The sequence below is a fragment of the Aristolochia californica genome, unplaced genomic scaffold, assembly GCF_029961685.1.
Source record: "Aristolochia californica isolate CCGP_79_NKW_82.1479 unplaced genomic scaffold, dmAriCali1.0.hap1 SCAF_16, whole genome shotgun sequence".
Taxonomy (NCBI): domain Eukaryota; kingdom Viridiplantae; phylum Streptophyta; class Magnoliopsida; order Piperales; family Aristolochiaceae; genus Aristolochia; species Aristolochia californica.
Genome location: NW_027181837.1, coordinates 4,396,349 through 4,424,271, shown reverse-complemented (window position 1 = coordinate 4,424,271; position 27,923 = coordinate 4,396,349). Strand labels below are relative to the sequence as shown.

The window sequence follows — 27,923 nt, the reverse complement described above, 5'->3', positions numbered from 1 at the left end:
TGATCCCCTTTATCGTAGCTGTATACGGCGAAGATTTGCTGCAAAGAAAAAGAGAAAAAAGTGAACGACTGTTAGCAGTTGACGCAACAGCAAGTGGCGTCGTTCTAAGTTGGTCTCTGCTGGAACCAACAGGCACTTCCACTGGAAGCCGTGGGCTGCTGCACTGCTCACAGTAGAAGACTACCGGAAAGCAGGCATTGCTGAGAAGTGAGTGGCGTGTGTACCGTGGAATGCCTCGAAAGGGTCCAAAAACTCGAATTCAAAGGCGTCGGCTTGGACAAGTGGGGGCTTGGACCTAATCTTTTGTGATTTTTAAAATATAATGAGATTTCGGGCCTTTTTAATTCATAATATTTCAGGCCTTATCTTTGTTAATGTAATTTTTCTTTTCTAGTCGAATTTATATTCGTCACAAAAGAAAAAATAATAATAACGTTTTGGATTCTTAGAGTGACTCCTGCCACCGGAGAGTGATCCATTTCAGCTATCAGTTTTTAGATTGCACATACCCAACAAATCAACTGTAACTGTTCAAAATCCAGAGTAGCTTTCCCCTGGCAATTATTAAGGGTGGTCAAATCTCTCCCCCGACGCTGCGTGGTTGCTCAAAATGATCCTCTGAGGTGGGTTGTTTCTACCCTGGCAGGCTACTGTTCGCAGCCAAAGTACTCGAGGATCAATGGTCATTTGGGTAGATGGGACCCGCGGATCGGAACAAAATCAATTACTTCACGCAGCAAAATCCTGATTCATGACAGCGAATACTCATTTACTCTTGCCGTTAGTGATACTTACCGCGTGCTTAGAATCGGGTGAGAGACGAGGTCGCTGAAGGCTCGAGGGGAGCATAAAGCGCTTCTTCGTGGTTCCTCTGTTCGTAGAGCTCGAAAAATGGCTACCGCGAACGGAGACTATAGGCTTCAAAAAATAGCTTCTTCCATTCGGGTCATTCCGAACTTCCCCAAACCTGGTATCTAAGTTTCACTCTCTTACTTGCTATGTTTTGTTTGTCAGTTTCTTGTACTTTCTGCCTTACTTGGTCATTCCAAAAGGTTCAATTCCCACTATTCCTGTTACGGTTCCGCGTTCTGGATTATTTATCTTCTGGCATGGTTTCAACCTTTTCGTGGTGTCTTTGGCTACATATCTTGCAGGGATCATGTTTCAGGACATAACCACCTTGCTGCTTGATCCCAAGGCCTTCCGAGACACCATCGATTTGTTTGTGGAGAGATACAGGGACAAACACATCTCTGTTGTGGCGGGTGAGTGCTAATGTTGATTATATAGAGTGCAGATGGGGAGCCTTGTTATTACTTTTTAAAAAGAAATAAATCTTCTTAATTTATTCCTTATGGTTCTGGATATATTGCTGCATGTGATGAAGTTGCTATCGATTGATGTGCATGTGAGTCTGGAACATTGTTTGTTGCAGACAAGTTGACTATGTGATGCATTAGCTCAATTACATTTTCCAGATTTTTGACAAATATGAGCATGCTCATCAAGCTACTGTTTCTCCTGAACCCATCAAAACTTCAAATGACTCATCTGTTAATAAAGTTGTGCCTAATGTGATTGTTATGTACTAGTACAGGTTGTCTATTAGGATTGGAATCTAATCGGCATAATTAAACATCATAGTATGCTCTATAATGGGGTTAGTATGTTGTACTCATATGCCAGCAATGCTGAAAAATGTGAGGTTGGCACTTGAGACGTACCAGTCCCCTGCCTATTCACATTCTATGACACCCTATCACTATAAAGGCATGGTGTTTCTCTCGTCCGGTTATCAGTGGACTTCCATAGTTATACTGCTTTATCATGGGGCGTGGTTCTTCCAGGATCTATAAAAATGGGTCTCTAGTATGTATATAGTAGCAACCTTTTTAACTTGGAGTTGCAGAAGGCCAATCTGCCAGTGGTGAGTTGGTTTGTCTGTTCAAGAGACCTAGTCTATCACTCTGGAAAGACTAATTCAAACAGAGCACAAAGAAAAAAAATTTAAAAATGCCAAAAAAACAAGACAACTTTATTTCTAAGCAGCACTTGTTGGTGTTTATGTGAACAACTCTGGATGAATTTTTTCTGTGGCATAGGAGGCGGTTTATATCCGCCTAAGCCGACTACGTAATATGTGAAAGGCCACAAACTGTAGTGTTCAGAAACATTTCTGTTGATAATTTGGGTTAGCTGTCTCCAAATGTAAGACCCAATTTGTATTGGTTGTGACTCTTTGATTACAAGTAACATAGACTCTGGCCAAAATTCTACCAATAACTGGGCTTGACAGGACTTGATTGATATGTTAGATTGCTGTTCTTTATGAGGTCAAGTTCTGTTCTAGCTTACCCACAAAAACTAGTACGACATATTACTTTGGCAAAGTCCCTGTGTGATTAATATTGTGTCGGAATTTGAATCTTGCCATATGAGGTCTTAGCACGTTGTTTCTAATATGAGTGTCTCTAGCGAAATTTGGGCCCGTTTACACCTGAGGCTTGTGTGTATAGAAGTGAAACTAGGGATTTCAGTGACATAGAAATGTGTTATTTCATTAGTGTCTTTAGTATCACTTTAACATCTATTAGCTCTACTCAAAACATGCTTTCGTTTTTTAATCCATGATTCTCTATTTTTTCCCGTAGTTTTATTTGGTTACAAAGCTTACTCTGAGAGCCTATGAGAAGACATCCTCTTCTTAGTTTTCCAGAGTAAAATTACTGCTTCACAACAGTTTACAAAAATTCTATAAAATTGTAGTGCAGTTCTGCATTTACTATTGCATATACCAGAAGGTTTCATGGCCACTGGTGCATTTACGAAAATATATTTAAAAGCATTTGTTCTGCCTTTTCATGATTTTCTGCTTTGAATTTCTTGGTATGTTTTAAAATCAACACATTTCATGTTGTTGAATTTCTTGATAAGAAATAAGAATTCACTGACTGGATTATAATTGAGTACAATGAACCTCTATTTATAATAGAGACTACAAGTAGAGTCAAATTACGGTTAAACTACACATATCCAAGTTACACTTAAAGTCTCTAGAGTAATTAAATAACTGAGCAAGAATAGAAGACTAACATAACTAAAACACCTTTAAACTGAGATTCTTCCTTGAGACTTCCTTCCCATAAGACTCTTGTTAGATTTCACCTTATTAATTATTTTTTGTGAGACTTCTTCTTGTAAAAGTCATCTAAGACTCTTCCATATTTGTTTTTTAACACATGTCATTTTGCTAATGCAGTTCGTCAAGTCTTCTTTGCATGTAGTGCAAACTTTTGTATGACATCGGTTGTCTTTGCATTTGTCTTTTGAAATTCTTTACTATTCAGATAGCTACTCCTTTTTGTGGATCTAAATTCATCTATTGCTGCAAGACTTGACACTCTAATGCTGTACCACTGTGTCCACTTATGGTTCAGGAATAAGTAGGGAATTTGGCTTACTTTAAAATTATTAATTTATTTTCTCTTTTTTTAATACAGTCAGTATTTTTAATGAAAGCAGAAAGAAAATAATTGATGACGAGTCTGATAAAATATAAATTATTTATTTTATTTATTAATGTAGTTAGAGAGGCGTCTCAAGGTATATCTTGGTATATTTGTTAAGTAATCCCACTCTTGGTGTCATTCAGCCATTATGAGGTTCAAATTCACTAGAAAAGTCGTAACTTTACCATTACTTTGCTCAATGTTAACCTAGTATTTTTCAGTGCCAGAAAGTTTTTTAGTGATGCTTTTCAATTTTAATGCATTACTAATTCTAGTTCTTGTTTTTCCTGTTTTACCCTTGATTTAATTTTTTTTTGTCTAGTTTAGTTTACAATGGGGAATTTTGATCTTGTGCAGGGATTGAAGCCAGAGGGTTTATATTTGGACCCCCTATTGCTTTAGCTATGGGAGCAAAGTTTGTCCCTATGAGAAAGCCAAAAAAGTTGCCTGGTATGCTTTTTAAGCAGTTGCCTGCTTTCTTTTTCTTTCCACTTTTGTCATCTTAAACAATTACTTGTATTATTTAATAGTAAAAAAAAACTAATTACTTGCATTGCTAGTACAAAACTAATTACTGACATCAGAAATATTTAATATTTAGGTTTAATGCCATCAGCAGTTTTGGCTATTCTAAGAGACTTAACTATTGTGGACTTTTATCATTTAAAGTCAGATTCAAGAATTATTCCTAAGTAGGAGAGAACTCCCATTCAAGGGAGTTCTGCACCCTCAGTTCTATCCGTCCTAAAGTAGGGGGATTGATCCAATATTTTCCCTTGAGGAATAGTTCCACTGCTTTTCTCTGCTGTTAAGTAGGGAAGGCAGCAGTGCAGGTTTGGGGAGGGTTTCTAGAAACCTGAACCCTCCTGCAAACTCAGCCCACATACCCATCATCATCCCTGACCCAGCCTATGACAGGGTTGAAGATCCTACCCCATCTACCCCACCACACCACATCTCTGCCTTGCTCCATTATGCTTCTCTTTTCTACAGTACTCCTCCCATCTCTTCCTTTTTCTTCTTCTCTCTGTCATACCTAACCTTCTGCACTGCCTCTCCATTTTTCTACATGCTCTCTTCTCTGCTCACACTCTCTGTTTTTCTTCTTCCTTTCCTCTCCGTCCCTACCACCTGTCCTATTCTTTCCCTATCTTCTCCACTCTCTTCTTCTCCTCCCAAACCCCTACTTTCCTCTTCTTCATGTTCTTTTCTTCATATTGTACATATAAAAGGGCCTGTTTTACATGCGGAAAACAGTCTCCTCTCCCCATTTTGTAATACTGAGGCTAGATTTTTCAACTTCCTAGGCAAAATTTCCTGTGGTAGTTGAAAAGTCTTTATATAAAAAAAAAGATATGATAATGACATTCCTTTGAGAAGAAAAGCAGGTTAGAAACATCAGGTATCTCGTATGTGCTTAGCTGTTCCTTCCATGACCCTTCTTAAAAACTCAGATAAAACATGTTAAGTCTTATAATAAAAGTATGAAAAAGTTATTGTATTACCCCATAGGGCAGATTTGGTGAAACCACTCCCAGTCCTGTGAGGATAAAATTGAAGTCCATTTCTGGTTTAAGCTGGGTGGGTCAGGGCAGGTTCCTGTTTAACCTGCCCCATTGCCATCCTTACTGTTAAAAAGCAGCAGCCACCCTCATCTCTGTGGCAGCAGCCACCACCAGCAGGTTGACAGAGGCTATCTAGCATTCAGAGGCAGATACTTCACAAAGAACTGACAATGAGTAAACGTGGAAATCATTTAATCATAGGAATGAAGAAGGAAAACTGAAAAGAATTTATAAGCATGCAATAGTACGGAAATGGCTTATAAAAGCTGTGTATAGTTCTCATAATATAATATTAAGCTCAGCAAGATTTTGAGTGCAGCCATTTAGACTACTGAATACAACTCAATGTGACTTGGTAAAAATATATTGGTTCCTATTTAGTAAAGGAAAAAAGGAAAAGATATTTCGGCTACCTAGTTTTCCTCTTTTTTCTGACTCATGTATGCACACCTAAGGTGAAGCCTTGGTTGCTTGCTTGTTAGCTCTGCAGGTTCTGTTGCAAAGCTGCATTGTGGTTATGTTGAGCTTCATCTCAACCTTTTCAAGCTTTAATGTAATAAAAACCCCAACCGACTTTATTACCGAGTTTGAAGAAACTCACAGAGAGATCTTGTTTTACTGATATTCCATGTCATGGAATGTTACATTTAAATATGCATTTATCATAAAATGTAATAAAGTTATGTTCAAATTGCTATGTGATTCATCAATGAGGTCCATTTAAAGGAATACTATCTGAAATATGGCAGATAATGGTAGTACTTTTTTTGCCCTCAGGTGAGGTCATTTCGGAGGAGTATTCTTTGGAATATGGAACAGACAAGATAGAGATGCATGTAGGAGCTGTAGAGGCAGGAGAACGTGCTCTGGTTATTGATGATCTTATTGCAACAGGGGGAACCTTATGTGCTGCTATCAGGCTCCTCGGTACTCTCTCTCTCTCTCTTTCTTTCCTCTTTCTCTCCGTGCGCTTGCTTGGTAATCATGTATTGTAGTCCAAATGCTGTATTTCTCAGGAGATTTTGATTTGCAAGGCTGTTAAAAAAGATTCCAGGAAAATAAAAATTATTGTACCTCATCAATTTTTCAGGGATCGTAATCCAAATCCTTTGTTTGAATGTGGACCTCTGCACCACCTGGTTGTGTCTTAGCACACCTGACATATTTGTCAAATGCATGCACTTAACAATTCCTTTTGTTGTAATATTATACCAAAGTTTGTTAAAGCTAACCAAGATGCTATAAACAAATTAGTTTGTTAAAGCTAACCAAAATGCAATAAGCAAATTTTATATCACAGGACCAAGCCTTTTTCCTTCCCTTTTTCTTTTACTTGACTTACCATGTAGTTTGCTTAATTTTGTTTCTCCTGTTGCAGAACGTGTTGGGGTTGAGGTGGTTGAATGTGCCTGTGTTATTGAGCTTTCAGAGCTTAAGGTGCGTATAGTTTGCTAAAACTAAAGCGACTCAATGAATCGGAAAGAGCATCCATGATAGGTTCCCTTTCGTGCAGTGATGAAATATTCATCTTTCTAAAATACCTCTTTCAATCCAAAATAAATTTGGATTCTTAGTTACAGAAGAAGCAACATAAACGATAAAGCAATGGGGTAATGACAACTGAAGCTAGCTTCTGCAAGAATTATGGCTTTCTTGAATTCTAAATACCACAGCTGAAGAGGCTGTGTGGGTGTTTGAATAGCAACCTTTCTTCTGCCTCATAGCTAACCTATCTCTTTTTCTACACCAGGGCCGGGACAGATTAGGAGACAAGCCCCTCTTTGTCCTCATAGATGCTGCACAAAGTGAAGCTTGATTAAACTTGCTTTCTATGGTTAGTTGCAAGAGATGCAGGTGATTTTAAATCGTCTTTAGATGAACAAGTTCATTGCAGAGACTTCATTTTGGATTACATTATCTGCCAGTGTCATGTAATCTTGGATTACATTAATAAAACTTCAGTTTTCCTTTGGTTTGTTACTTCATTGTAGTGGAAAAATGTAAAAAAAGCTTGGGGTTGTTATCAACTAAATTTGGAAGACTGAGAGAACTGGCCAACGTGTCTGACCCTTGGTCTGCAAACTGCCATGTACCAAGAAAATTCCAGTCGCCTCCACCGCTCACACAATTAAACAAGGTTGGGAAAATTAAATGTAATCTTACGATACTAAACTGGTAATCGTTCGTTACACAACAACTGCTCTTTGAAGAACTTGCATCTTTTACAAAATTAAATCATGGCGTATGCTCATGTTTGTATCCCAGAATGCTTGATGATAACTAAAATTAAGTACATTTTGGCTAGAACCACACTGCGATCCTAAAAATGAAAGTGTTGGCCGAAGAGCAGCTCCAGGGAGATTTAAGTAAAGATGCCAAATCCTAATCTTTGCCAGAGAATTCGGAGAAGAATTCACAGTAAAACTCTGTACTTATGAAGGGGCCGGGTAGACCTTGGGCTTCGGCTTCACTTCTACTTCATTTACACTCCGAACATAGATTGCATCTGGTTCGTGACTACAAAACAGAAAACCATGAACGATCAGGCACAGAAACAATCACCGTGAGACAGGAGCATATCTTAGTTTCAAGGTCAGCTTTCATACGGTTTATCTCCCTCTTCAAATGTGTAACTGGATGCCACTGCCAATAGACGGCCATCTCTGCTGAAGGATAATGCAGCAATGCTTGTTGGGTACTTTGAATACTGGAGATTAACCAAGAACAAAACATAAAATTGGGAGATCTTATCACAAATATGGCTTCAAGAAAAGAAAATTTACACCACAAACTTTCTTCCAACATTACCTGATACAATCTCTTTTTATTGTTCCCATCCCACACATTTACAAATCCATCACATCCACCAGTTGCAAATGTACCATAGCTGCAATAACATATTGAATATGTTAATTCTTCATTTGTCTTGGCCACATCATATGCAGAATCAAACACTGACAAATGATAATGTCAGAACTGTAGAATACTAACAGGACAAGAAGGATTTTGTCTTACATTGGGTGGAAGGCAATTGCATTTACAGGGTAGACAGTGTCTTTTCCAGCCTCCGATTTTCGATGGCACTTGAATGCATACCTGAATCAAGGAAGCTCTATGAACTCTTTAGACAATTCACACAAATTTATCCAAATAAAAGGTTAAAAAAACAAGGTTATCCTGGATAATTACAATAATAAAGAAAGAGGAGATAATGAGTTTTAGAGATGGCTTCAAAACACCTACTTCTTTGCTTGACCAGCCTCAGAAAAGTCAAAGAACTCCATGGCAACACGACCTTCTACAGAACTGAGAGCAAAACCTGTAGGTACCCAACATAAGATGCATCAGATCCTCCAGAATCTGGAAAAGACAGTATAGTTATAATACACAAAGCATATAGCACTAAACACTGCAGATGAGTAGAAAGTCTTATTTTTCAACGGAAACTGATTACAGTAAAAACTCAAAAGCCAGTATAATTATAGGTGCACATCATGCTGCTTCTGGTTATTTTCCTTTTTTTTTTTTTTTGATAATTAGACAATCCCCAAGTTCCAAAATTCCATTCAATGTACTACTGTCTGCTGTTGAGATATATGGTTTGTTCATCAGGGGTATTTTGGTTATTAGGTTGTCTAGGGGTATAGTTGTAATTGCCCTCCTCCACATTAGTGTGTTAGAGCTTCATGATATTTATTCTGTCAAAGAGTAATGAATTATAAATTATTATAGCCAAATGAAATTCTCAATGATGTGACAAAGCAATCATAGAAACCCATACAAAGACAGGAAGAGTAGTGGCTTAAGTGCAGTCTAAACCTCAGGCAAGCATGTTTGCACTAATTTGATGTTTCAGCAAATTGGTAGACAACGTACTAAGACAAGGTAAATAACTTTTAAAATAAGTAAAAAAAATAAAATAAAATTGTAAAAAAAAAAAAAAAAAAAGCTCACTAGGACAAGCTGTAAAAGAGATTTCATATTGAAAACTCTCATTCCTGTTCCTTGTAGAAAAGAAACTACCAGAAACACATTGGCATACATGAGCACACAAAACAAGTGATAGCAAGGCCCTGACACTGCCATTTCCTGTAAACCTGGGTATTAGAAACATATTGCCAGGGAGCGCCTTGTTACTGTGAGTTCATATCTAGCTGGAAACTTCTTTCAGTTATGTAGTCATCTTCCAAGAGGTTTTCAGGCATGAGTCATTAGCTGAATATTTTAAGAAAAAGTTGCAACTTTTTCAGAGACTCTCTGATGCAGTCCCAAAGGTAATTAAGGTGCAACTGATGGGACACAAAATGTAAAAAAAAAATAAAAATAAAGAAAAGAAAGGAAAAACTTGAACAGTTTGAAAAACATGAAAAAGAATATGAGAAGATGAGCTTCAAAACGTAAACTCCAGAAGATCTTATCGTATTGTTAACAAGGTGCCTTCTCAGACATCAAATATTCAAATCTATATCTTTATATTAAGCCAATAAGTGGAAGGGGTAAAATTCCTGAAAAAGAAGGGTATTTTAGTCATTTGTCTTTAATTCTTAAGTTAAAAGGGGCATCATTGGAATTTTAGAGGAGATACTCAAGCGACGGGCAAAGTGGCATTTTGTAAGGGAATAGGAGGTTGTCAGGTTTAATACCTATCTAAAACCTCTCCCACACTTCCCAGTTTTACAAATTTCGAATGGTATTTGCTGCCTTTTCCTCTCCAATCTCAATTCCTTTAGAGTTTAGTTTAGATTGACAAACCCTTGGATAAATTACAACAATTCTTTCTAGGTTTGAGTCCATTTGAAGCTCCAATTTGTTGGATTTCTGTTTTCCCTATAGATCTGAAGTGCAAACTTGGTCCTTAAGGTATGTTTTCAATCCTCTCCATCCTCTTCACCCATGCTACTGCTTCAAAGTTCTGGTTGGGCTGAGATGTCACAGTTGCAGCAGCTTCAAATCTCACCCACTGGGGTGGTAAAATCACAGCCCCAGAGGCACCAAGTCCGGCCATTGGTGACAATCATTTATGCATTATAGGTAAATTACATTTTTGTGTTTCAGGTTATTTGCCCATTGAAGTGCCATTCACCTTTCTCTTGGGATGCATCTTCCAGCTAGGGAACTAACAACCCCAAGTTAAGAGAAAAACTATAACAAGAATATAAAGGTAGTGCTACTAAACATCAGCAAACTACCAAATTTGAAACTATTCACAACCACTTGAAGAGAAAACAAATAACCAAATCTCCTTAAATAAATAAAAAAATAGTTAATCACCTGTTCCATTAGGATAGCAACGCACACATCGAGTTTGATATTTCAGAGAAGACTCCCTTCTTTGTTCAGGTTGAGACATGTTACGTAGATCATAGACATTCACATGCCTTCCAGCAGTTGCCACAACTAAACGATTTCCCACCAGAGATAAAGAATAAACACGCTCAGGTTGGGGGTAGGTACCAACTAGTGTACGTTCCTGGCCACTTGCACCTCTTGGATCCCAACATTTTAATGTCTTGTCCCAACTGCCAGTGATCACTTGCCCTAACACAACAATAAAGAAAAATAAAGATGCCTCCAAATACAAAAACAAATTAAAGATATAACAGAGTTCAAATGTGCAGCACCATCACTTGTGTAAGCAAAATTGAATGCAAGATAGACTATGATATCTTTTGGGATAATATTTTTTCCCAAGATAAGTTATGATTTTTTCTTTTGTTGTGTTGTTTAGCCTTTATTTTTACTTCATCATCATTGATTATGACATTAAGGAAAAATAATTAATGCAATAACTTGTTCTCATCATTTTGAACGAAATCACATGATTAATGCTTAGTCCCAACAATAAGTCTCAACTAAAACTTTGTAAGAATCATTATTCCCAAAAAAACTTTTTGAGAATCTCCACTTATTTGATGACCAAGACATATGAACATAGAACTGGTCCTTTCCCATCTAAGTAAATTTACGCCAGACCTCTGGCATACTATGCAAAAATACCCAGTCCACTGAACTTTGCTCTTCTGCCCTAGGCACACTATTTCCAACTCCATACTTCCAAATTAGCACACTTTAACACTATAAAGAATTTGAATTCCTAACATATATCTAACAACACGTATTAAAAGCAAATAGAGTATCTACAAATTTCATACCATTTGGAAAACCCAGATATTTGAGAACAACTAAGAAATATATTGAGTACACTATGCAAGAAGGATTGTCCATGTGGGTATTTTGCCAAAAGATATCCCACAATCTTGTAGCTCTGCCACATGATCAGACAACTCTGGACTGTTTACCCAGTATCATGCTGTTGCTATTTAATTAGCACTAATAGAGTATAATGCTGCATCACCATTGAAGATTCAACAAAATTTGAGATACAGAGTATATTGCTGCATCATCATTGAAGATTCAACAAAATTTGAGACATAAAACCTACAACATTTGAGACATACACAAACCTTGATAACAATACTAACAGCATAAACTAAGTAAGAGCTTCATTGTAAGGAGTCCTCCTTGATTGTGTTTCCTCTTTGCCATTAGGCTTACTTGAAAAGCACCATTTAAAAAAGAAAAAAAGGAAAAACACAATTCTGACCCTTTCAAAACTAAAACAACTTCAAGTTTTCTGTAAAAACCAAAGCAAGAAAGAACTATACAGAGTGAAAGTCACAAAATACAAAATTCGCACCAAGTCACTAATAAAATTATGATAAATACAAAAGAGAAAAATAAAAAATTAGTCACTAGCCAACAAACCAACCTGCTGCATAAGAATATTCAACACAACGAACAGGAGCATCGTGCTTTCCTAAAATATCCTCCTTGCCGGAGCTGAAAACATACCTGAAATAAACAGTGAAAGGAAAGTGTTAAAACTATGACAGAGCCAGCAAAGCAATGAGACTTAAAAAATCTAACTCAGATGAAAGGGAAAGATAATGAGACAGTTATGATATATAACAGCAACCACAGTGTGTTACCATGTGAGTTAAATGCAATCTTTTTTTTTTGAAATGAAATGCAATCTTTTTTAGTGTGATGGATCTAGAAAAACTTACAAAAATTAAGTGCACATCAAGAAGAAATAACTTGCTTTTAATTAAAAAAAAAGAAAGATAAGATTAACACAAAAAGGGAAAAGAGAATGTGGAATTATATCCATGTAAATGAGGTGCATCCATTTTCTGTTCAGCCATTCTATTGGCTTAAATTCAATTCTCTCCCGCGAGTCTACCTTTCTTATTTGGGTACAGTCAAAAGTTGGTTGGACTTGAAGCTGCATTCTTCCAAAAAGTATTAAATATTCCGGGAAAAAGCACAAAGAAAGGACAGAAATGTGCCAACAATTTCATCTGTTTAAGTCGAAAGGGTAAACTAACAAGAATCTCATCTAAAATACAAAATGCCCAACCTGTCCAAGACACATTGAAGGGCAATTGGCTAAAATAGAATAGATAGCATTACATATTAACAACTTAATCTTGTCCTTGATAAATAATTAGTGTTGGAAGATGGGCTCCAGCCCACATGACCAAGGAAAGCCCACATATCTAATAATGTTGTAAGATGGGCCACACGACCAAGGAAGACCCACATATCTAAGGTAGAGCATGTATTGGAAGATGGGCCCAAACCCACATGACCAAGGAAGACCCACATACCTAAGAGTGGTATAAGATGGGCCCAAACACATAAGAAGTGGGACCCACCATGATAACCACAAGATGACATCCTTATCACATAAATTGGAAGAACAAGTGGTACCCACAAAGATAGCCACGAGCTGGCATCCTTATCATGATCACGTGCCACAGAAGAGTTTCAGTTTAAAAGAGTTTTAGTCAGGTTAATCTTCTATTTATTGTGGGTTATTTAATTATGATAGGACTTATTTTTAAGTGTTAGAGTTTAGGTGTAATTGTGACAAATGTAGTTTTATTGTAATTGGACTCTACTACCTTCCTCTATTATAAATAGAGGTTCATGTACTCTAATTATAATAAGTCAATGAAGTATTTTTCTTTTCCATAAATTCAACAATTAGAAATGCAAAGAAGAAAATAAATATATCGGGAGAACTCTATCTTGAGTTGACCTATGCTTTTAAAAATAATGGCCTAAAAATGAATTGAGATGATATGGAGAGAAAGAACCGATATTTGCATCCTACTAACCAATGTAGAGACTAACAGAGAGCAGGTAGAGGTGCTGATTACCTAGTTAGTTGCATATCTTCTTTTAAACCAAGTCTACCTTAAAGACACCAGAATTAAATGGCAATGTGACGTCCCATATGCTGTGATTTTCTACAAGTGTAAACTTCTTTGTTTGGATGAGGAAGGATATATTACTTCTTTCCAAGTATTTACAAGTATTGAAAGAAGATGCCCTTTGAATTTCTGAAATTGTTGCCTTTAAATCTTGATGGGATCATACAATATGCATCTTTCAAGAGCAAAGGGAGATGAAGAATTTTCATACAGACAACTATTGTGTCATATACAGGGTCTGTGAATGGGAGGGTTCTATCCTGTATGAATTCCAAAAGAGTCAAAGGGAGATGAAAAATTTCCATATAGACAGCTGTCTGTGTCAGATACAGGTAGGGGTGGCATTGAATCGAGCCGAGTCCGAACCTGCCTATGTTCGAGTCGGACTTGATTTAAATATTTCGAACTTGAGCTCGAGCAGAGCCTAGCCTCGAGCCTAAAATTGTAATAGAGCTCGAGCCCAATAATTTGAACCGAGTTCGAGCTCCAAACTATATTTGAAACTTTGAATAAAATACATGTCAAATAAATTGTATATAAAATTATGCATACATTTTACATAAAATTGGGCATAACCTCTACTTAAAATTGGGCATAACCTCTATATATTAACCCTGCATAAAATTATCTATACACTATGCATAAAATTAAAAGCTGCATAATTATGCATAAGCTTTATTTAATAATCAAACACAAAAACATTCCTTTGAAAAGCAATGCTAGTTTTGTCCATTAGTACTCAATTAGATTGTTTTGATTCAAGGACTGGAAAACCAAATCATTGAGATAGAGAAAAAGTTTAAGAAAATGGTTTTGGATGACTGAATCGCATGCCTATTTTCGTTTTTTCTTGGAGCATAGATTCATACAGCAGCAGTTTTGAAACGCTACCAATCTGTTCTTCTAAAAAACTTGAGTGGAGTTAGCATTAGGAAAGTAACTCAAACAATAAGAGGAACTACAAATTGCAGCTGCATCCAACATCATGCATTTTCTTTACCAATTTGTACCTAAAACCAGTTTATAAAAAATTCCCGAGCAATTTTGAGCATCAGAGTCGTCATTTCATCACGTGAAGGTTCTTTGTTGGAGAAGGGTCTGAAATGAACTAGGCCAACAAGTTTGGTGGGCCCGATGCTCCGGCATGTTACACATGGAACTCGATTTATTATCCGTATCTCTAATCCATCGTCTCTGTTATGTTGAGTCACCTGAATCTCGAGTCAGCCAAAATGGTTTAAATACGGAACAAGGCTCGTGACAGCACATGATCTCGAATTCAGAATATGTTTCTCTACTCTCTTCATCTGATTCTTCTCTTTTCCCATGGAACTTGAATGAGGAAAAGGTGAAGAAGATGGCTAAATCCATCGACAACATAGATCCAAGCCTCAATCACTTCTCCCTCTCCTCCACCACTTCTTCTCCCTCCTCTTCTTCCGACTTCGAGTTCACCATCTCCTTCTCCCCGACGTCCAAGAAACCTTCACATCTCTGCCCCGCAGATGAGCTCTTCTAAGAGGGTCAGCTCTTACCCCTCCATATTTCTCCACGTCTCGACATGGTTCAGACTCTCTTAGCTTCCTCCAATTCTTCGTCTTCTTCCCATTCCAACACCATCGAGTTGAGGGACTCCAATGGAAGCTCCAACGATTCCTCTTCTTTCACCTGTGTCATCCTCTACTCAACGACTGCGATTCTTCCTGCCCTAGCTCCGCCATCGACGACGAAGAGTTGTCTTGAACTCGAAGAGTTGAAGATGACTCCCGCTCCCTGCTCCCACCTCCAGGGCCACTCGTTAAGTTAATGAGCCCGCTCACGAGCTTTCAAACCGAACCATGGTTCAGTCAAGTTCAGCTTGTTAACTTAAACGAGCCTCATCTGGATCTCAAACTCTGTTCGAGATCTAGATAAACTGAATCAAACCGAGCCGAGCTCAAGCCGCTTGCGAACTGGCTCAGTTCGATGCCACCCCTAGATACAAGGTCTGTGAATGGGAGGGTTCTATCTTGTAGGAATTCCAGGGTAGGAAAGATTCATATGTCATTTGTTAAGGACCTATAAAGTTAGTGATATTCCTTTGAGAGTCAAAGAAAGGTAAAGATTTTTCTGAATGGAATGGCAACATACACTACTTGTCTCTAGTGAAAGTTATCCAACTCAAGAGGTCAAGTTTAGAGTAGAAAAGCCCAACCAATTTTTTTTTATAAGTAGTAACACAGACAACAATGTTAGCTACACATACACAATACCCCAAACTGTGGAGGCCCTTATTGTGGATCCAACTATGTGGATAGTTTGCAAAGTCCAACAATCAGTAGAAGCCCAATCAAACCTGTTATTGTACACTAAAGAAAGGCATGAAATCAAAAGCACAAGCTAGGAGTAAAAAAAAAAAGAAAATTTAGGTTGTGGATCACTTCACAACTGCAATGGAATTTGTCAAACGAGAACCCAAATACATGAGATTGTTTTACTTTTTCAGAATTAAGGCATTTCTATGATTTCCAAGCTTCTAGGGTAAAATTCATGCAAATTCCAGATTTTTAGTTTGAGAGAGGGGAGACATAGAATATAGTTTTGAATAGCATTCTTCTTCCCTAAAACATCTGATAGCCATATACTTAGACGTGCTGTTAAGCTTAATCAGGAAAAATTCTTCGTCTACAATTCATCATCTTGGTAGGTTACATAATTTTACGTGAATATCTATACCAAATTTTGTACTTGACATGCCAATATCCAGTAACTATAGAACTGAGTCTCACTGTCTAATTGCATCGACCACGTGACCAAATTATTACACAGTTCTCAGTGATTTTATTCACAGCCAATTAAAATTGCAATTATCCTAGTAGTAGACAAACAAAGTGAATGCTACCAGAGAGTGCAAGCACAAAACAGGACTCCCATTACACTTTAAGCTAGTTCCAAACCCAGCTTACAGATAGACCAAAAGCCACTTCTGACAGCTTCAATGCATGTACAAATAAAGTTAGAAAGGTAGGCATTTATGTTGCCTTTAGTAGAAATATTTTCTTTTTTACTTGTTACCCTTGGCAGAATGTTGAAGTACAAAACCACCACCTTATGCAATCATTAATAGATTTAGTGCAGCTCGGGGACTTGAAACAGGTCCATTCTCCAGTTAAGTATACAACCAAATTCTCACTCAATTAGTTGATAATAAATTATAATTTTCGAAGCACCAGAAAGGAGTGGAACACATGATCTTTTTATTTGTTGAAGAAGATTTGGTGTTTCGAAATCAATGTGCAAAAATTAGAAAAACATCATCTGAAAATAATTCAAGCGGTTTAAAAGTCGAAGTTCCACCTAAAATCGGAGTAGAAACTAAACTGCAATTAATTTAAAAGGAAATATATCGAAATTATCTTAAGTGAAGCTTCCACAAGCCGAATCTCTACAGAAATGGCAAGTGTAGCTGCAATCAGTCGAAGAATAGTTTAAGACCGAACCACAACATCTCCAAACAATGAACAGCTAATGATGAATGCAAATTGAGCAACAAAATCCAACCATAACCGGCCAAAAAGGTAACGTTAACCTATACCCAAATAAAGTCCCAGTGATCAAAACGCAAAAAGACAAAAAAGAGCAAGGGCACAATTTGCCTGACCTCCGCACCGTATGATCCGCACTAGCACTAAAACCGGAAGAATCATCATGGAAACAGCAATCCAGCACAGGACCTCCATGCAAAAACTGGCCCTTCAACACATTTGCACTCGCATCATACAGTCGAACACTCTATTAAAATAATAACAAAAAAAAGGATTAGAGACAATGGAATCACTAATCAGGCTTGTATAGATTTTGTTGAGAAAAAGTTGGCGGAAAACCTTATCCCAGGACGAAACGAGGAGATGGTCGCTGTGATTGGAGAAGCGGAGATTAGAGATACCATCGGATGGAGGCTTCGCAAGCTCTCTACCCGGAGCGGGAGGAGGAATCGCAGTCATGGCGGTTAAGCGAAAGCTCAAGCTTAGGGCTTTCAGATGGAGAAAAGTTACAGAATTGCTGTCTGCGGAAGCAACAACTGAGAATATGGCGGAGAGTTTTTTGAATTTTGAGAAACGGCCCAGAGGAGATCAGATCCGACAGTAAAGTGGGCCGTTTGAAGTTTGAATTACACAACGCTCAACCCCAATGGCGAGAGGGAGCGCAGTCACGGACTCACGGGGTCCTGTCCTGATTTTTTAACTTTCATTGTCGCCCGTCGCTCGCTAGTTTGTTACCAAATTGAAACGGAACCAGTCTTGGGCACGACGGGTTCTCATACATCAATTTGAACACGACTTTAAATCCATCTAAAATTATCCTCAAATTGCATTTGAAGCCCCATTTAGGCAAATATAACCACCCACAATTAGGCAAGAAGACTGCGAAAAATACAAAATGGCTATCTCAACTATTTGATCCACGGCTATCTCAATGGTCCGATCAAGACGGTTGAAATAACCATTTTGTACCAAATAATTTGGTCAAATATATCTAATTTGATGGGTATATATATAATTTTTAGCTAGCAAACATGTTTATTAATTGCTTCATTATTGTGCAATTATTTTTTTAAGCCTACCCGAGCCCCTCCAAAAAACACAAAAACGTATTAATCTAAAAAAGGCTAAAATATTTCGAGAGCATGGGTCCCACTAGTCGACAGCAAGTGGGACAGGGTCCCACGCCACCCCCCGCGAGTGACTCTCGATTTCTTCCCTGTCGAAGAACAACAGCTTGAGACGGCATGCCAAGACACGTTGGGAGGCCAGTAGGGATTCTCATTTCACCGGCAGAGACGGGGCAGTCTATTCTCTCTCCTCCACGCTCTTACCTCACGACGGATCTAAATCTCTCGATCCCCTCTCGGTTGCTCGTGGACGGGGTTTCCCGGCCGATGCGATGGTGGTCTGCAAATGTCGCAAAGTATTCTCATTAACTCTGTCTCACGTGAAATTTTGCTTATTGACGGATAAAATTCGTCCAATTTGAATATTAGCAAGACCTCAAATTTTTGAAATTTATCGGACTTGAGTTAGAAATTGACTGTAAATGTTCTAGGAGCTTTGGATCAACGAAATTGATGTGAGAAAAAATAAAGGCCTTCTCAGGAGCACTGCTTTTGGGCAATGCTCCGATACAAGTTTGTTCGGCTACATCTTTTGTTAACTACTATCGCGGCATTATCCTTTTTTCCAAAATTGCTTGTGCTAATTTGCTCGCCGGTTTTAATTTCTGTCTCAATTTCTCTCTTCATGGATTTCGTTTGTTCGACTCATTTTGTTACTTTGAATTGAGGATAGCCGATTATTTGCGTCTTTTATATTTCGTGGTTAATTGTACACTTCTCTGTCATTTTGAGCCGCTTACGAATTTTTCACTTAATAAGGTGTACGTGGATTCTTGTGTGTGGTTGCCATCTGGTCTCTACCAACGAGATCGACTTCGTAAAGAGTTAACAGTGTAAATTAGGATATCTTTCCGACATGACCAGCTTGGGTACTCCGATGTTTTCACTATCTTTCAGAAGAATGCTTTGACATAATCGAGAAATCTTGAATTCTTATAATTCAAATATCGTATTGTTGTTTTTACCTTTTCTATCAGTAATTCTGGGATCTTGTATTTTCAGGCAACTAAACTTTACTGCTTTGTGCACAAAGTTCCAGTTTGTGGGGAATGCATCTGTTTTCCAGAGCACCAAATATGTGTGGTAAATATCTCTCTGATTTCAATTCATCACTTATTTTATTTTGATCCTTTTTTGGAAATAGTATGTTTTATTATTTTGATTTTGAGCCTACAAAAATGTCGGTTAATGCAGTTGTTAATTAATTACAATTGGCTTTATTTATTTATTTTGGTGAATACTTAGAAACCCTATGCCGTACAGAAACCTGTCCTGAAAAGTAACATTCAGTTTTAGAACATTTTAGTTTCGGAAACTTTAGACATGATCAGAAAATGGAACAATCTTGTTACTCAAGTACTTGTTTAACATTAACATAATGATTCTTTTTATGTTAGTACGATTTTTTAGCATGTTAAGAAAACTCTGACACAAAATTCTTGTGCACTTGGTTTGGTGATAACTCTAGTTTGGAGGCCAAAAGTTCAAAGTTACAAAGTGGAGTATACAAGGCTAAAATTCCCCAAGTTATTCTATACAACCCCAGCTCCGTCACCTAGATCTGGCTTACCTCTGGTGTTGCAATAAAAATTTAACTAAAATCAATTCTCAGGGCGTAGGATTCATTGTTGGACAATTCCTAGCTTGGAGTCAACAAGACATGTCATTACCCTCCATTTTCTCTTACTGTAGACTTGTAAATGCTGAAATTTTTTACCCTAAGAGCAGGCACTTGGAGAATTCTTTCAACTATTCTGCCAGTCAATCATACATTTTCCTTAAAAACTATTTCATTATTTTCTTTCAAACATCAAATAAAAACAGGTAAACTCAATAACTAATGTTTTATCTTGATCTAACAAATAGGAAAGCGGAACTATTGGAAATATCCAAAAAAGCATGGGGAATGTAACAAAAGCCATCAAAGTTTTTAACAATTCACCATGTTGTCTAAAATCAAAAAAGTCTGCAAAGGAATAGGTGATCCCAATTATTCTGTTCATTACAAAATATATATCTTTGGTTCTCTCTAGAAAACTTTTCTAAGCAACCGATCGTAAGTTATAAGCTTCCCTTTGGAAGCATGCCAAAAAAAGTCTGTAGCTTCCGGGGGTGCAGGACGAACCTAGGGAATTGCAGACAATGAATTAAATGATTGTTCACAGGTGTATTGAACTTTTGGCTCCATGGCTGCATTGGGGGTTTCTTATTGTAAGATCTCAGGAACAAGTATCATGGATAGTGTCATCGGTGGAGCTGCATGTGTGTGCCTGTGCCCATCTGACCACTATCCCAAAAGAAAGAAAAAAGTGAATGTTCTCAATTAAGATTTAAGGGATAACCATCATAACGAAAGAGGGAAGACTTATAAGATGCTTTGTGTATGCACTAGAGGTATTCATTTCCAAATTGAACAATCTTCTCAACTGTTTTTGTATAAATGCTTCCTAACCTAGAAAGAAAGGGGGCCTTATGAGTTATCATTTGTCAAAGCTCTATGAAATTTTAAATTATACTCTAAATGGCTATCAGGAGTTAGTTGGGAGACTTTTGAGTAAGATGTGACCAGAATGAGAAATTCTAAATGAGAAGCGGAAGTGTCTGAAGTGGTATTTTTGTTCCAAACAACTGGCCCATCTCTAATTGTCTCACCGAGCATGATATATAGGGGGAGGAATACTTTTTGGCTTGATTTGCATCCACAAAGTAGAAGCATGCAATGGGAAATTGTGTGGAGGAAGTACTGATTGTTTCTTGTAACAGCATTTAGCACATTGAGTTATTTGTGTATGATATTTAGCTACTTTGAGTTTCTCTCCATAGAGTTACTTTATCTTTCCGAAACCTCCAGAGAAATTTGGTTGAAAGTGTCTGACTCATTTATCTAATTGTCCCAATTCTAGGACCACATAGTAGGCATGCAAACCACTTTCCCAATCACTGAGAGATGTTTAAATTTTTTATTTGCTTCATTCCAAAGGAACCTTCTTTGGTTGGCATATACCAGAAAAGAAAGAAAAGAATTAGGTAAGCCAACATTTGTAGTCTGTAGATATAACCAAGTTAGCTCTTGAAAGTCAAAGGAAGAAGCCTGTGATTCCTTGTTAACAAACAATAATAGGATTTGTGAAAGCTGGAGAAGGCTGTCCTGAATATGGCTTAGCCAAGATAAAAGGAAGGGATGCAAATAGGCAAAGGAAGGAGGTTGTGATTCCATGTGAACAAACAATAATAGGATTCCTCAAAGCCTTAGAAGGCTGTCCTGAATAGGGCTAAGCCACGATAAACAGGAAGGAAGGGATGCAGATAGCTAGCCAAGAATTATAGTCATTTCAGAAATACTATCAAGCCAGACATAAAGACTTAAGTGATGACTTCGACCGGTTATTTGTTTTAATCCTCAGATCATAGATTGTAAGTAGGGACCTAGTATTGGCGAATACTTTATTTTTTTCAACTTTAGTATCGGTGATTTTGTCCATGGTGCAGAATAGCAAGGTAAGAGGGGAAATAAATTTTATTGATTGCAAATTTTGTTAATCGGAAAAAGGCACTCTTTAAGCCAATCATTTTCTTGGGGCAAATTAATAACTAGCAGAATAGCTTGTTCAACAATTTTTAAGGCTTCATGAATATCTCGTATCCTGGGACTCTTTGGGCTTTCATGAATTCTACTTCTCCATTCTGCTTTGCCTCAGCTAGTCCCATCATTTTGTTACATTTTTTCAAGTCTTTCACCATATTATTTTTTGGCATTCTTATGTTTTGCTGGTTTCTTAACTGATAACGTCAAGACTCTCTGCAGTGGTTCACTAATTATCATATGTATATGCCAGAAACATATTTACTTCTTCTATTTGTGATGCTCAATAGTCTTATCTAATATGTCCGTTTCCTAGTTTTTCCTAAGGTGTAAATATATCATTAGAAGATATATCAGAAATAGATGCTGATAAAAACCTCAAGGGAAAGGCTACAACATAAAAACATAATAACCTAAACAGTAAAAGAGACTAACCTTAGTTTTGATTGCTATTTAGCAAATGTCATTAGCTAGTGCAATAAAAATATTGACCCACCCTTGGCACCACTTCTGCTTTTCCTTTCTTTTGTTTGGTGGTGCTTCTAGTTTTGACATTTGACAACCACGTAAAAGAAAACATACCTTTTTTATTAGAAATATGAGAATTTTTGCTTGTGCTAAAGATACTAGGAGGAGCAGTAATATAAGGGATGCATATTTTCATAACTTTTTTTTTTTTTTTATGAGTAACTAGGATTAGAGAACTTTAACATAGCAATATGAAACACTTTGAAGAAGTTCATGGGTCTCACCAATGATAAAGTCAGCCCACGCTAATAGGTGAGTGGAATATTAGGAGAATTCTAACAGCATGATCCTGAAAGACACCGCCAATCATCTACAAGATCTTGAAGTCTTTTGAAAATCAATCATACATAAACAGCATTTAAGCACATCTTAAAGGAATATAAGTGCATTGATACGCTCATGAGTTTACTTCTGTTATGTTTTAGGTCCATACCTATTCAGAATGGGTTATAGATGGGGAGTACGATTGGCCCACGAGATGCTGTTCATGTAATAGTGCTCTTGAGGGTGGAAGTGATGCTCATACTACCCGATTGGGCTGCTTGCGTATGTAACATGTCATATAAGCAGTCCCCCTTACATATAAACTTATTTGTGGAAATGTTTTTGGTGTATGAAATGTTCCGTGTATCATATTTCTTTGCTCTTTTCAGATATAATACACACAAGTTGCTTGGTCTCCCATATTCAAAGTTATCCATCTCACACTGCACCGGCTGGATATGTTTGCCCTGCATGCTCTTCTCCTGTAAGTTCCAAACTTATGTAAAGGTTTACTTTCAGTTGTATGAACCTCTAGCTGTTTACTATGGTGTGCGTAATGAACTGGTAGTGTTAAGCACCATAAAGTGCTGTTATCCTTTATTCTTCTCTCATTTGAACAGTTTCCAAAGAGGGTACAAAAGAAGTTAAAATGATATCAGCGAGTCTATATACAAATGCTTACAACATCCAAACCATGGATTTGAGTTTATGGAGTTGGTTGTGACTAAAGTTGAAGCATAGGAATTCAGCAAGAATAGGCTGTCAATTAAGTAAACTTTGAATTGCCATCTATTGAGTACTTAAAAAACACTATAATGTTTGAATGTCAGAAAAAAGTTTTAGTACAGGAAATATTTGAGGACGGTGATTATACTAAAACAATTATACAAACTCGACGTGCTTCGTGTATAGTACAACTTGATATTCTTCATCTGTGTAATGGTCTTTGAGCTTTAAAACCACTTCATCAGTTGCTTTTGTACATGTGGAAAATTTCTAGGGAAATCCTCTCTAGGTGCTACTTTACCGAAAACTTTACTGCACTGCACCTGTTTCAATTGCATAGTTTATTAATTCGGAGTCTCAGACCCAAGCCAAGCTACAGTACATGCGATTTTGAGGAAACAGAAAACATAAATACATCTAAAGGGAAACTGCAAGGAAAAGATGCAACGAAATTTTTTGTTAGAAACAAAAAGTTTTTTTTTTTTTTTTTTAAGTAGTGATGAGAGATTTCCAAAGAAGGAATTGTACAAGGAAAGGGAGGAAAAGGCACATAGAAGCCTCTAGAGTTTAAGACAATTTAATCAGGAAAATTGAAAAATAGTAAAATATTGAAAAAATGATTTACTTGTGATTGTGAGAAGAGCATTCTTTGGATTGTGTACTATGTGTCTGTTTATGATAGCATAATATTGTGGGAGAGTCATTCACTCGGGTGGCTGCCAATTCAGTCTATGCTTTCTATATCTGTATTTATATATTCTAAAAATTTTCCTCACTTTTACCAGGCCCTCTGTGCTTCTTTTCTTCTCCTGTGTAAATTTTTCACTGCTTTTTTATATAGAGGTTTTTGCTAAAGAATATTTAAGAAAGTAGCAGGTTAACAAATATTACCTTTTCTCATGAAATCTCCAAATATTTAAACAATTTCTCTTCAAGTGTCAGTGTTTACTTATGATTTGCTTTTTTAAGAAGTTAATGCTTAAGAATGTTTTCAACGGAATTTTTTATGTTTGTAAATATTTCATGGAAAATAACTCGTAGGCCATCTGGCAATAATTTAGCAGATGCTTTCTAAGGAAGGTGTCTTTTGTCCATCCCTTGCTGTATGAAGCTCCTTCCCCTTTGTTTTTTAAGACTTCTTTTGTCTCGTCTCAAGTAATGAAAACAACTTTCTTTTTTGGCAAAAAAAAAAAATATTTCTGCTTCTTTGTGGTTGTGGCTGCTGGCACAAATTTTCTTTGACATTTGGCCGTCTATAATTGCATATTTGTTTTTTAAAAGGTGGTTTAGCCTGATCTTCTGTTCTATTTTACTCAGATTTGGCCTCCTGAAAGCATCAATGATTCTGGGTCACGTCTTCATTTGAAATTGAAGGAAGCTATAATCCAGGTAAGAGATTCTTGTGATTTGTGGTTTTTGTGTGTAATTTGGACTAGTGTGCAATTGCATTTTCCTTTGTTTTGATTAAATAAAACACTCAGTTTTGTTTTGTTTATTTCTTCTATTTTTGGGGTACGTTTATCTGTTTTTTTAGTTTCTGTTGACATGCTATGCTGAAAGATGGATAAACTGTTCTCTTCTCTCTCCCCCCAATTTTTATGGGCAGTCTGATGTAATTCTTTTTTGCGTGATAGAGAAATTTTATAAGAAGAGAAAAGAAATAGAGAAGGAGAGGGCCCATCCCATCTCAAAATTCTCTCTGCTTTCTGGTGACATCCTATATTCATAGGCAGGTTTCATTTTGGTATCTGCTGAAGGAAAGTAAAAAGAAGGCACAGAGACATAAACAAGATTTTCTGTATGACTACATCCACAATTCTATGACTAGAAGAATCACATTTTATGTTTAGTTTTGGTTAGGTTACCACTGATAATGTTTCAAAGCTCCTTCAAATTTGACTCAAGATAGGACAGTTCTAGAGAGTTGAGGTAAAACTGGTGTTTTCTGAAGTAGGTGCAGTGCCCAAAAAGAGGGGCAGAGGGGGGCAAACCTCTCTTTCCACCTTTTCACTTAAATGATGGGGGCGAAACTTCCAAATGATGGCAGGAGGATGGGGGATCCCACTCCCCGTTTGCACCCCCCCCCCCCCAATGCAGATCTGGGGATCCCCCATTTGATTTTTTATGTTTATTAATTTTCTAGAAGTTTTTTATGAGGTCTAATAATGTCATCATTTGTTCTAACGGTGGGTCAAACTGATTGATCCAGTCCTGGTAACCTCACTGGGCCCATGACCATACTGGGTTCGACAATATTGGTGCAATTCCTCTGCCCTTGAAAAGTTATACCTTGGCACAATGACCACATTGGAGGGTATATAGTGTAGGGTCTAGGGTTCGCGTCTCACTCAGACTCAGGGGTATATAGTGTGAGTAATATCAACATTCAAAAAAAGAAACAATAATTCTTTTTTCTTTAGAAACTATGAACCTTTTTTTTTTAATGAAGTGTCATTGCTCACTAATTAAAAAAAAGCAACTGCTTTCTAACGATCTGAATACAGAGCTTGTAGCTGCTGCAAATCACATGAAATGTTTAAAAAAGATATTTGGTGGCTGCAGACTGGCCTAGAAAAGAATGTGTTTGGAAATCATCTTCCCGCTGTGGAATCTCGTATTCTTCCTCCAGCTTTTGCCTCAGAGCCACTTGTTCGTGTTGGTACTGCCAATGAACAGGATCACACTAACTCATTTGAGTCCTTTATGGATCCAAGCTCTTCTATGGCTAAAGAAGGATACTTATGCGGGAAAACATTTACATCTGATATTATTGAAGTAGATGGCTCCAGTTCGTTAGGGAATCAGATCAGTTCTGATCGCGAGCCTAACTACATGAAAAGCTTGAGCCCTGGAGCTGTGAGTGGGTCTTATCTCTGTATTCCCTTAGTTTCTATTGAATTAGTCATTCGAAGATTTTCATATGCCGATTCTCTTGTGTTTGTTTGGCAATTATATATAATCCAGCCTGGAGCGACGACAAGAAAGGGTCCTCAGAATGTTGATAGACAATTTTCTGAAATTTCATATTATGCTGATGACGAAGATGCGAGAAACAAGAAGTATACTAGAAGAGGTGATTAACATCTGCAACTGACTGTTTTTACATGTGCTATAATTGGCTGGAGTCATTAAAGTTGGTCATCGACTAACTGAGAATATCTAGGTCTTGACGTCCTTGAGTGAATTCTTCCTGGAAATGCTCGAAATGGCATCCAAAAGTGTTTCCTTGAATGACATGGGGCCTAACTATTTTAACCAACCTCAAAATGCAAGCCCATGTTTATGCCGGAGGGTGTAGTTCAAGATGTTGATTTGGCCTCAGTGATAACCATGAAAGTTGACATCTTTTTTTGCGACTAATGCGTCATTGTTATGCAGGTCCTTTCCGTCACAAGTTTCTGAGGCTTCTGCTACCTTTCTGGTCTAGTTCCTTGCCATCTCTACCGGTTACAGCCCCACCTCGCAAAGATGCATCTGTTGGATATGATGTTCCGGAAGGTCGAATACGACATCAGAGGACATCAAGGATGGATCCAAGGAAAATCCTCCTTATCATGGCTCTTATGTACTCTCTCTCTCTCTCTCTCTCTCTCTCTCTAATTTAGCGATTACTTTTTTTGGAATTTAAGGTCGAACTTATGGTCTTTAGCCATCACATACTGTTTCCTAAAACCGAAGATTGTCTCACCTTGATATCCTTTTATATGTGTAGGGCATGCATGGCTACAATGGGCATCTTATACTATCGTCTGTCTCAGCGCAGCTTACTTGAAAATCGACCAGAAGACGAGCAGCAGTGAGATTTATTTGTAATCATTTTGTTGCAATCTGAATTGTAACTTGTAACTGTTGTATCCCTCTGTTTGAAGCTTTATGTGCCACAAGATACTGTTTGCACCTAAATCCTCAAGAGGGACCGTTTAGATGATGAAACATCCAGCTTCAGTTCGTGACCGAGAGTTTTAATCCCATTTGTCTGTTACGTAGCCTTTTACCCTACAGGCTTGCGGGGTTCCCCGTCATCCTCTTTAACTATATTTTTTTTAGGTGTGTTTCCATACCTCCAGTGCTGGGTCGAATTCTGGGAATCACGTAGGCTTCGATCCCTATCCCCACTTACGTTTGGGTGGGGAACTGTGAGAGCCCGTGGCTTTTGCACTGGTGGCATGCGAGCGGACAGAAAAGCCAGTGACCCGTGCACGTGTGTCTCAATGTTGTTTTACTCACATATTGTAAAAGACAATGTGTATTTTGAGGATTAAATACCTTAGTTCTACTTTATTTGATGGGATGCGAGACACACGTGCGAGGTGCCCATGGACGTGTGCGTATTCTGGCTGTGATAATTGATAAGTGCATACATGTAGGCCACGTATGTCATTGTGTGACATGCATGAGGCTAGGAAAGAATGGTATTTTATTGAATTGGTGGGTTTATCTTAGTACTATACCTCTTATCTTGGGGAGGGATGTTAATCTCTTTGAAGACATGTATACACGCTTGGAGCCTTGTATGTGATTGGAGAAGCTGTTTGGCAAAAAAATGTATAGTCAAGATTAATATTTATAGTGTTATTCAAGTTTTATGAGTATTAAATTTCAACAATTGAGAGAGAGATTTGACTTTTGGATATTATAATTGGAAAGTTCGAGAATTCATTGAACAAAACAAGAAAAACCGAACTTTTAAATGAAAAAAATTTGTAAGATAGCATACTAGTTAACAACTTTAGAGTTGTTTTTTTGTGATTGTAAATGAACCTCCCATAAGTAACTCCGAAGATCTTGAACCAGGGATGTCAGGTACTAAACACTATG

At 37.5% G+C, this 27,923-nt stretch overlaps 3 protein-coding genes across 3 annotated transcripts; 2 read left to right on the top strand and 1 right to left on the bottom strand.

Annotated features, from left to right (window-relative positions):
• Nucleotides 1-779: 779 nt before the first annotated feature.
• Nucleotides 780-7,156, top strand: LOC137953072 (adenine phosphoribosyltransferase 1-like). The gene is made up of 6 exons (XM_068800275.1): nt 780-970; nt 1,155-1,265; nt 3,867-3,959; nt 5,852-6,001; nt 6,453-6,511; nt 6,825-7,156. Exons 1-6 carry the CDS (start codon nt 892-894, stop codon nt 6,888-6,890), a joined length of 558 nt encoding a protein of 185 aa, XP_068656376.1. The 5' UTR covers nt 780-891; the 3' UTR covers nt 6,891-7,156.
• Nucleotides 7,157-7,245: 89 nt separating this feature from the next.
• Nucleotides 7,246-17,587, bottom strand: LOC137953071 (mitotic checkpoint protein BUB3.1). The gene is made up of 9 exons (XM_068800274.1): nt 17,217-17,587; nt 16,994-17,124; nt 11,844-11,926; nt 10,346-10,612; nt 8,318-8,393; nt 8,090-8,170; nt 7,883-7,961; nt 7,681-7,781; nt 7,246-7,591 (listed from the first exon to the last, which is right to left on the bottom strand). The coding sequence occupies exons 1-9, from the start codon at nt 17,334-17,336 to the stop codon at nt 7,507-7,509; spliced, it is 1,023 nt and encodes a 340-aa protein (XP_068656375.1). The 5' UTR covers nt 17,337-17,587; the 3' UTR covers nt 7,246-7,506.
• Nucleotides 17,588-18,129: 542 nt separating this feature from the next.
• LOC137953441 (uncharacterized) lies at nt 18,130-27,054 on the top strand. The gene is made up of 9 exons (XM_068800860.1): nt 18,130-18,300; nt 19,007-19,087; nt 22,541-22,661; nt 22,769-22,863; nt 24,423-24,494; nt 25,668-25,961; nt 26,070-26,178; nt 26,484-26,670; nt 26,818-27,054. Exons 1-9 carry the CDS (start codon nt 18,277-18,279, stop codon nt 26,903-26,905), a joined length of 1,071 nt encoding a protein of 356 aa, XP_068656961.1. The 5' UTR covers nt 18,130-18,276; the 3' UTR covers nt 26,906-27,054.
• Nucleotides 27,055-27,923: the final 869 nt, after the last annotated feature.